Below are 10,281 nucleotides of genomic sequence, written 5' to 3' on the forward strand. Positions count from 1 at the left end.
ATAATAATAATAATAGAACATAATCAAATAAATAAACAAACTTATTTAATTGTTGTTGCTAATACATAAATAGTAGTCTGAAGTATTATATATATATAAAAAAAAAAAAATTTTTTTTAATTATTAAATCTTATGTAGCTGATAATAAATATTATTAATATTTAAATGTTAACAAATTATTATTATTATTATTATTATATACAAATAGTGATTTAAATAGGTGAAAAATTTATGATTTAAAAAAAAAAAAAAAAAAAACAACCATTCAGTGACTAGAAATCGTTTTTTTTTTTTTGGTTTATTATTATTATCATTATTATGATGCCTTAAAGTATTATATCTTATTGCAAATTTATCAGTAGACTAGTTTATTTAAAATAAATTAATAATTTACATATGTAATTGTTTTTATTATAGTAACATTTCATGTTTTTTTAATCATGTTATAAGGTTGAACATAAAAAAAAAAAAAAAAATAATATTTTACATTATTTTGTTTGGAATATTATTAAGAGTATTAATAATTTTTTTTTCTTTCTTTTTAATAAATTTATTATTATTATTATTAGTTTTGCAAGTTTTTTTTTTTTTGTTGAGATCAAAGCCATTTTGTTTCTTACATAAATTTTGGTTGTATTGCACTTTTAAAATAACTAAAAATGAATTTTTTTTTTTTTGGTTTTAGTATATTTCTCGTTCATTTTATTGATTTTATGTATATCATTACTAAAAATTCTACTACCAACACTCAATAATAATAAATAACTTAAAAACGTAAAAAATAAAAAATAAAAAAAAAAATTTATAAAAATATAAATAAATAAATAAATAAAAAACAAATTTAATAATAAATTAATTCATTATCAATATATATAATTTTATTTCGTTTGTATATTAAAATTTAGCAGAAGATTTTTTTTCTTTTGTCTTTTTTTTTTCTATATAAACTAATCATACTCTAACAAATAAAAATATATATAATTTAAATAAAAACTTCTGCTTGATTTTAAATCGAGAGATCCTTTTATAAAATAAGTACATTGCAAATGACGTAGTAATATAAAATGACTAGAATGGATTATATTATTAAAATTACTTAGAAATTATTTAAGTAAATTATAAATAAATAAATAAATAAAAAATAGTAAAAGTCTTTGTTGTCTAAAAGAAGAATAAAATATGGCGGAAGAGTGAATTTTTCATTTGTTTAAAAATAAACATTTCTTTGTATAAATACTGGTAAGGAATTTTTTTTTAAGCAAAAAAAAAAAAAAAAAATTCACTATGAATAGGGGGTCTTTGGATATATATAATGGGTTACTAGAATAAATAATAATGAATTTTCAATATCGAAAATGACAAAAAAGGATCAAAACGACTGGGGATCTATGACATTGGTAATGACGCTAAGTGTAGCTGGAGTTGAATAGAGGCTGTGATCGGCTGTTGTTAAAAAATTTCTGTCGTCTGTAGCCATCGAAGAATAGCAAGAATCGTTCAATGACATTTCCTCCGAATCTTCGCTGTTCCACTTGTTGAGAAAAACTTTTCCAGAAGTCGAAAGTGTCGTGTACTGCTCGTTTGAATTTTCATCATCGTCGAGTTGATCCACTCGAGCTGGAGAGGTTGGAGATTGGGGATAATTAGGAGGGAGAAAACTAATGGTAGCGGGTGAAGAAGGTATATATTCTGGAGTTTGAGGATTGAAATCGGATGATGGAGATTTTGGAATGAATTCAGCGGTAGGCGAAGCCGGAATGTAATCGGTATCTGGCGAATTATTAAATTCGACACAATTCGGTGATGGGACATATTCATGGCACGGAGAGTTGGTGTAATCACGATCTTTGGGAATGTTAGCTATCACGGATGAGTTATCTTGGAATGTTATTGGACTAGTTAAAGAAGTAAAATCGTTATTTACGGGAGAGGTTTCAACGTACTCGATAGATTCCTCGGGTTCTACTTTCCAATCGAATTGTTTAATATCATCTTCAATTTTGCTCGTTTCTATGACGCTTGAAACCATTTTGATGCCTGACGTTTGGGAAGTAAATTGTGAAGAAAATTCATTTGATTCGATATTATCTTCGTCCTCCCATTTAACGTGAGGAGAAAGAAGAATATCATTACGCGTCGGTATAGTTTCCTCTTCTTTTTCTTCTTTATCAGTTGGTAAAGTCACGAGAGTTGCCGGAGTTTGAACTATGGTTGTCGGTTTTGTTATGACCGGAGTTAGATGAGTGATTCTTATTATATTAGCAACAGATGGTTTTTCTATTTTATTTGGTGATGATTGAATAACCGATGTTACATTACTTTTTAATGTACTATTTTGCAACTTATTCTTACTAACAACATTTTGTGAAATTTTTATATTATTATTGTTTTTTATTATTTGTGATTCGGGTTCCATTTTATCGTCTTTCCACTTGTCAATCGATCTCCTCCGAGCATTCATAAAAAAATTTACGACAGATGAGGGTTCAAGGTCTAGCTGACGTGCAATCGTCACTTGCATTTGCTTAGACGGCCTTTCCGTTTCTCGAAAAATAGCTTGTAATGTGCGTCTTTGCAAATCAGTAAATACCAGCCTTGGTTTTTTCGGTTTAACCACCTCCGGAATGGTAGACTTTTGAAAACCATCTTCTTTTATTTTTTCTAACGAATCCACGCATGCTAACCGAAGAGTTGTTATTCTCGAAGCTTCCGGCTCTTGAAGCCACTTCCACATGCGTCGAAATGTATCTCTTCCAGATTTTAACTTTGACCAGGGTTTTGGATTTCTTAACAAATCTGATAAAGTTCCCTGCGATCGACATAAAACTTTTTGTGCAAATACCGACTGCGGAATACTGTATCGCTTTAATTCTGCGCTTATTTGTTGAGCTAGCTGCTTTGTATTAATTTCCTCCTATAATTATAAAATTAATTTAATTAATTAATTAATATATAATTATTTAATAAATAATGAATTAATATTAGTAGGGTCTGTGTCATACCACAAATAAAACATGAATTCAAAGCTTTAAGGAAATCATTCGACAAGTTTATGTATACATAAGGAAAATTTGTCTTATTCTAATATATTACTTTGGCAACAGCCATTTTTCTGATATTGTTTGATCAATAGTTTGTAAGAAACATATTTGACTGTTGCAGCCATAATAAACTTCTTAATTATCAAACATTATATAACATTTTCTTAACATGATTATTAAGTAATCAATTTAGTATTACAGTATTGCTTAAAATAAGCTAAATACATTTGAAACAAAACAGTTGCTTAACAAATGGAAAAAGCAACATCAAGAGTTACTGTAGTTTCTTACCTCATTAGCAGCTTGGGAAACATGTTCAACATTTCCATTTGAAAATGCTTCATTTGTCGGATTATCTGAACCTTCACTTTCGCAAATTTCTTCAACATCAAACATATTATTACAGCAATTGCTGCATATTGTGTCTTGTAATTCTTCAGTTGTATCCCCTTCATTTCTAATGTAAACATTTTCCGCCAAACAAAGGCGACATTTTTCAGCCCTCAACTCAACCTCCATAGTATAAGTTAGCCTTTCATAATAAATTTAGAAATGTCCCTATATTAAAATTAAAATTAAAGCATAAATAAGTTTAATAAAATAAGATAAATACTTAAAACAATTCAATCTCACACATTTTTAATGCTTCTTTAATACTAAGTTTTTGTGTTTAATATTTATTATTATTCTTAATTTATAATACAAATAAATTACATCTATCAAAAATACTTTAGCATTACATTATAACAGAAAATTTAAAAAATACTTTTTTTTTAAATTAAAAATTAATGAATTTATTCTTTAATAATAAAGCTTCGAAGAAAATATCATTGTTATAATACGTAAGTTTTATAATATAAAAGAATATTACACGATGTACAGTATATATACTGAAAACATAAAAATTTGTTTAAATGAATCATCAAAGATATAAAAATGCCTCATATTTATGTATCAGAAAGCAATAATATAAGCAAAGTAATTGAAAATAAGTAACTTGCAGTTTATTTTGACAATTAAAATGTATTCATGAATTTAAAGTAATCTGTCAAGGTATAAAAACTAAATACTTTAAAAATATTTTATTAATTATTTACATTTAAACTTCTTATTCGTTTTAAGTTGCGGATAAAAGTAAAGTTTCGATAAAACAAAAGTTAAAATATTGTAAGAAAGTAAATAAGAATAAGAAAAAAATAATACCCCAAATAATTCAGACAATTCCCACAGCATTGTCACAAGCACCGCAGCAAATTCTACTTGGCAGCCATTTCGAAAAATGCAATTATGACTTTTTTTTTTTTTTAAAACCTTATCATTACTCGAATTATATTCTCTTTTTTTTAAAATAATAATAATTATATAAAATTATTTACACAGATAAAAGTATGAAATTTATAAAACTATACATTTGTTATTATTTTTTGTAACGGGATAACTTTATTTAAAAAAAAAAAAAAAAAAAAAAAATATACTTGAAATTTCTGGCTTTCAACCCTGGACTTTTTAAATTCAAGAAGGCGTCAAAGACATTTCTCTTTGTTTACAACATATATATATTTACATCAAAATGGATAATGAAATGAGTTTAGACGTTAAGAATGGCGGTAATGATTTGAAAATTAATTTAAATTATTACAGAGGACTTATTAAAAAATACATTGAACTGGTAAAATTATTTTAAAAAATTTTTTACTATTGCTGTTTATAAATTTTTTTTATAAGGGTAATTTAAAGAAATTTAGGTTAATTATATTTAACACTCAAATTTTTTTTTTTTTTTTTAATTTCTCAGCATAGGTATAATACAGCATTATTTTGGGCTGATAAAGTTCAAAATTTATCAAAAGGGCAACAAAATGATGTATTTTGGCTAGCTCAAGCTTTATATTTGTCTAAACAATATCACAGAGCTGCTCACTTAATTAAAAGTAAAAATTTGCACTTGACAAATGTGCAATGTTGTTATTTGGCTGCATCCAGTCTCAGAGAAGCGAAAGAATTTACAGAAGCCATGGAAATGCTCTGGGAAATTTGCTCTGATTCAGTAGATAATGTTAAAAGCTTATTAAATTCATTTTCAAATAATTCTAATATCACAGAATGGCCCTCGGATATAGTAACTAATGAGACCAATTATTTATATGGAAACTGTGTAAGTAATATAAAATTTTTTTTTTATCATCAGTTAAACCTATATTAAGAAATCCTAAAAATTTAGGTAATAAATTCTGAGATAAACAAAAGGTGTCATTGATTTTCAGTTAGCTGGTTCTATGCATTTTGAGAGGGGAAGAGTATATGAATCATTAGATAATAGAGATTTAGCAACAGACTGTTATAAACAAGCATTAATGGCTGATGTTCATTGTTTTGAAGCTTTTGATGCTCTTATACAACACCAAATGCTGACTGGAAGTGAAGAATTTGATCTTATAAATTCATTACCATTTAGCAAACATTGTCCTTCTGAAGTAGATAGCGAATTTGTTAGGTGGATTTTTGTAAAAATTTACTTATTAAAATTACCTATATAATAATTTTTTTTAACTCTAAAAATTTTTTTTAAAAGGTTATTGTATGAAAACAAGCTAAATAAATATAGATCAATTAACAAAATAGAAGATCTTCACCCTCTTTTACTAAAGTTGGAAGGAAATTTAGATCTCATGGTTTCCGAGGCTGAACAACATTATTACAATTGTAATTTTACTACATGCTGGAAAATCACTCAAGAGTAAATATACAGCAATTAATTTTCTGTAAAATGTTAATGAGATGTGTTAAGTACATTTTGAACATTTTTTTGTTTCAGAGTAATGGCAAAAGATCCTTATCATATGACTTGTTTGCCTATTTACATTAGCTGCCTTGTAGAATTAAAAAATTCAAATGATCTATTTCTTCTAGCACACAAACTTGTCGATATATATCCAGAAAATGCAGTGTCATGGTTTGCAGTGGGATGTTATTATCATGTTATCGGAAATAAAAGTGATCATGCTAGAAGGTTTTTAGGTAAATAAAAAAATAACTTCAAAGAAAAAAATATCATTGAAATATAAATTTAAAATTTTTTAACGTTAAGTTTATTTTAATCTTTAAAGGAAAAGCTACATCACTGGATAAACTATTTGGTCCTGCTTGGCTTGCATATGGACATTCATTCGCAGCCGAAAATGAACATGATCAAGCAATGGCAGCCTATTTTAAAGCTTCTCAGATAATGAAAGGGTGATTTAAACGTTTAAAAAAAATTTATCAGCCAAAATATTTTTATTTTTTCAACATTTTAAAATTTGCATTCGATAATTAATTTTTAGATGTCATTTACCACTATTGTACATTGGTTTGGAAAACGGATTGACAAACAATTCAGTTTTAGCTGAAAAATTTTTTCTTCAAGCTCAAGCAATCGCCCCTCATGATCCTTTTGTTTCTCACGAAATGGGTGTAATTGCATTTCAAAGTGGGCAGTAAGTAATTTCGACTAAGAAAACTTATATTATAAATATAGTTAGAACAATACTTAGTTAGAAGCTAAAACTCAGTTAAATCGAGTATTTAGTGTAATAGCAAATATTATCTAACTCGATTAAAATCAAAATATCAGTATACTTCAAATAATTTTAAAATTTTAATTTCAGTTATCAAGTTGCAAAAAAACATTTTGAGATAACATACGAAAGAGTAAAACATAATGAAAAAACAATGATACAAAGTAAATGGGAACCCTTGTTAAATAATCTCGGGCACGTTTATAGAAAATTGCAACAATATGAAAAAGCTATCGAGTATCATATGCAGGTAAGCTAATTTTATCAGGTTTTTTTTTTTTTTTTATACTTTGAAACACTTAAAATATAATTTCATTTTAGGCTATGATATTATCACCCAACAATGCTTCAACATATTCAGCTATTGGTTATTGCCAAGTTTTAATGGGGCAGTGTAAAAAAGCAGCAGAACTATTTCACAAAGCATTGGCTTTGAAAAGAGATGACACTTTTAGTACAAATATGCTAAATTATGTTTTAGAACTTTTAGTAGATGAATATCAAGAACCAGTTAAGCCAGATGTAGAATTTTCTCATCTTAAACAACCATTTTTCGGTAAAAAAAAAAAAAAAATTTTTTTAAAGTTTACTATCTAAAGTTTTGATGAATTTATTTACGTATACGTTATTGTTACTTAATTTTAGGTAAAGAAATATTTTCTAACGATGTAAATGGAAAAAAATTAAAATCAAATGCTTTACCTTTAATGTCCATGGTTGACGTCACTTGTGATGATACATTTAAAACGCCGAATGCTAGTGAAGATCCCAACAGTAGTAGTAAACTCAGTTTTGAAGTAGAAATGGCGGATTCTAATTCTATTTCACTAGACGGGAGTTCTTTAAAAATATAATTTAATTTAGTTTATTTTATGTTTTAAAAAATTTATTATTATTAAAGATTGTTTTGTACATTTAAAATAAAAACACTTGAATTTTTTCTCACATTTTTTTAAGTTGGTGATATTAGGCGGGAAAGTTAAGTTGGTAATATTAGGCGGGAAAGTTAAGTTGGTAATATTAAGCGGTTAAGTTAAGTTGGTACAACAAGAATATTAATCTTGTCAAGACGATGAGATGATTTTGATAAGTTTTCGTTTTTAAAAGTTTTAAAAAAATTTTGAGAAAATTTATTTTTTGAAATATAAATATTTTTGTAAACATGACCCACGTTTTTATTGGTGGAATTGAAGGGTAAGTTTTTTTTTTTATTATTATTTAATTATGCAAGTTTGTTCGGTGATATTAAAAAGCATTTGACATTTCTGTTAACTTTATAATAAATATATTTATTTTAAAATAAGTTACAAATTACATATAATACATATTGCGTAAATTTAAATTTATTTATTTATTTCGTCATTAAATTTAATTGATTGCTAAATTTTTAACTTTCATATGAATGAAATTCATTTGTTTTTCTTATAAATTTTTTTTTGATTATACTTAGTTGTTGGAATAAATATTTGTGGTTTTGTATTGGTCAACTATCATTATTATTTCTAAATAATGTATAAGGTTTAAAGAATTATTCAAAGAAAACAGTTATTGTGCCATTTTTAAAATTTACATTTTTTATTTGCTATTGAAAAATTAAAAGTTTTAAAATTTTTTAAAATATTAAAAAAAAAAAAAAAAAAAGATGAAGCTAATTTACAAATAATGAATTTCTTTAATATTTCTTGTAATCCTATTGAAATTATTACAATTTTAAATTGAATATCTTTAAAAAAATTATTATTAGTCTACATGTACTCTATGTATTTTACTGAGCACAAACATACTTCTACACTAAATTCGAAAAATCTTTTTGTACCCTAACTCGAAAATAACAATATGTTAGAAATCAATAGAGCAGTATCAAAAATTCTTCAATTATTGTCGAACATAGTTATGTAATGTTTGACAAAAATTATCTAATAATATTTACTATTCACTAATTAAATTAATTTAAGACCTATTTGTAAACTTTCTTTTCTTCTACTATTTACAGTTAAAGATTTAAATAAAAATTTATATTTATGAAATACAAAAGAAAAACTAAATTAACAGCTTCTAACTTTTAATTATTAATCTATAAGTTTATAATTAAACTTTCTAAAAAATTGTCGTGTAATATTCTATTATTTAATATAAAAAAATAATTTAAATTTTTTATAATTGGTTTTAGGGGAGGTACTCGATCCAAAATTGTTTTGTACAATGGAAAAGGAGAAAAAAAAGTCGAACTTGATGGACCTGCTATGAATCATTGGGTATGAGTCTGTGCTGTTTTAACAAATTAAATTTTTTACTAATTGATGGCTGAAATTAAATTTTGTAAATATATATTTTTTCCATTATTATTAATTATTATTAATTTTTTTTTTTTTTTTTGCATTTAAAACATATCCAAACCTTCTTGTATTTTTAATATTTGATTACAGATTCTTGGCATGAGGGAATGTCAAAACAACATAGCAGACTTGGTGGATCAGGCTAAAGAGCATGTCGGAATTGATTCGGACACTCCCCTTTTAGCTTTGGTAAGAAAAAAAAATATTTTATTTTAAACTCATATTTAGTAAGATATTTAAGAATATCCTTTTTTTTAATTGAAATGTAAAACTGTTGAGTTTTCCTAGTTCTTTAATATTATTAAATAATTGATGATGATGATGATTATTATCATTATCATTATTATAACTTCTTGTCCTAAAAACGTTTTATCGAAATGTTTTTTTTAACTGTTAATATTTTTATTGACAAATGCTGTAAGATAACAAAAATTTTTTTTTTAATGTTATGAAATGTAATTTGCTAAGGAAAACTCTTCAAAGGTGATAAGCATTTGAAAACAAATTGAGAAAATTTAAATATAAGGTTATATTTAGTATATTTATTTCCCAATAATTAAATATTATATATACTTTTATTATATGAAAAAAAAAAGTAGTTTTTCTGATTAATTATATCTTTTAATGAAAATGTTAGTTTTAAAAAAAATTTAATATTTAAGTATTAAATTGTTAATAAGATGTTAAATAATGATTTTTTTTTTATTAGGGATTAACATTAAGTGGCTGTGAAGAAGATGAAACGAATGAAATATTTAAAATTAACCTTTTTAAAGAATATCCTTGTATGGCAAAAAATTATTTCATTGGGAGCGATACATTAGGAGCTTTGGCAGTTGCACATGAAGATGGTGGTCTTGTCTTAATTGCAGGAACTGGTTCTAATGCTTTACTCATCAATCCAAATGGGACAAAAAAAAGTTGTGGTGGTTGGGGATATTTTATGAGTGACGAAGGCTCTGGTAAGTAGTTATCTTTTTGTTTTTTAATTATTACATTTCTTACTAGACTAAGTCAATTTATTAGATTCTGCTTTTTTTTTTTTTTTTTTTTTTTTTTTTTGGAAATTTAGCATTTTGGATAGCTCATACTGCTTTGAAATTATATTTTGATGAAAAAGATAATTTGAAATCACCTCCTTATTGTACAGATTATGTTTGGGATTGTATTCGAGAGCATTTTGGTGTTAAAACCAGGTAATATTCATCAAATTATTTATATTTAACTGTACTTTTTCTTTTATATAATTGTTTCTTTTTTTTTTTTTTTTAAAGGCATGGCATGATACAACATTGTTATACAAAATTTGACAAATCACATTTTGCAGCTGTAACTATGAAATTTGTT

At 25.3% G+C, this 10,281-nt stretch overlaps 3 protein-coding genes across 3 annotated transcripts; 2 read left to right on the forward strand and 1 right to left on the reverse strand.

Moving 5' to 3' along the window:
* Positions 1-1,369: 1,369 nt before the first annotated feature.
* Phum_PHUM228480 (homeobox protein onecut, putative) lies at positions 1,370-3,560 on the reverse strand (the record flags this gene model as incomplete). The annotated part of the gene is made up of 2 exons (XM_002425894.1): positions 1,370-2,914; positions 3,333-3,560. 2 exons carry the CDS (start codon positions 3,558-3,560, stop codon positions 1,370-1,372), a joined length of 1,773 nt encoding a protein of 590 aa, XP_002425939.1.
* A 1,051-nt stretch (positions 3,561-4,611) lies between these two features.
* Positions 4,612-7,581, forward strand: Phum_PHUM228490 (cell division cycle, putative; the record flags this gene model as incomplete). Its single annotated transcript, XM_002425895.1, has 11 exons — positions 4,612-4,710; positions 4,837-5,196; positions 5,306-5,535; positions 5,614-5,778; positions 5,857-6,059; positions 6,149-6,275; positions 6,365-6,517; positions 6,689-6,848; positions 6,920-7,052; positions 7,244-7,435; positions 7,556-7,581. The coding sequence occupies 11 exons, from the start codon at positions 4,612-4,614 to the stop codon at positions 7,579-7,581; spliced, it is 1,848 nt and encodes a 615-aa protein (XP_002425940.1).
* Positions 7,582-8,434: 853 nt separating this feature from the next.
* On the forward strand, positions 8,435-10,134 carry Phum_PHUM228500 (N-acetylglucosamine kinase, putative; the record flags this gene model as incomplete). The annotated part of the gene is made up of 5 exons (XM_002425896.1): positions 8,435-8,493; positions 8,769-8,853; positions 9,025-9,123; positions 9,644-9,896; positions 10,007-10,134. 5 exons carry the CDS (start codon positions 8,435-8,437, stop codon positions 10,132-10,134), a joined length of 624 nt encoding a protein of 207 aa, XP_002425941.1.
* Between the last annotated feature and the right edge of the window lie 147 nt (positions 10,135-10,281).

This window comes from Pediculus humanus, genomic scaffold (assembly GCF_000006295.1).
Source record: "Pediculus humanus corporis 1103172107591 genomic scaffold, whole genome shotgun sequence".
Lineage (NCBI taxonomy): Eukaryota > Metazoa > Arthropoda > Insecta > Psocodea > Pediculidae > Pediculus > Pediculus humanus.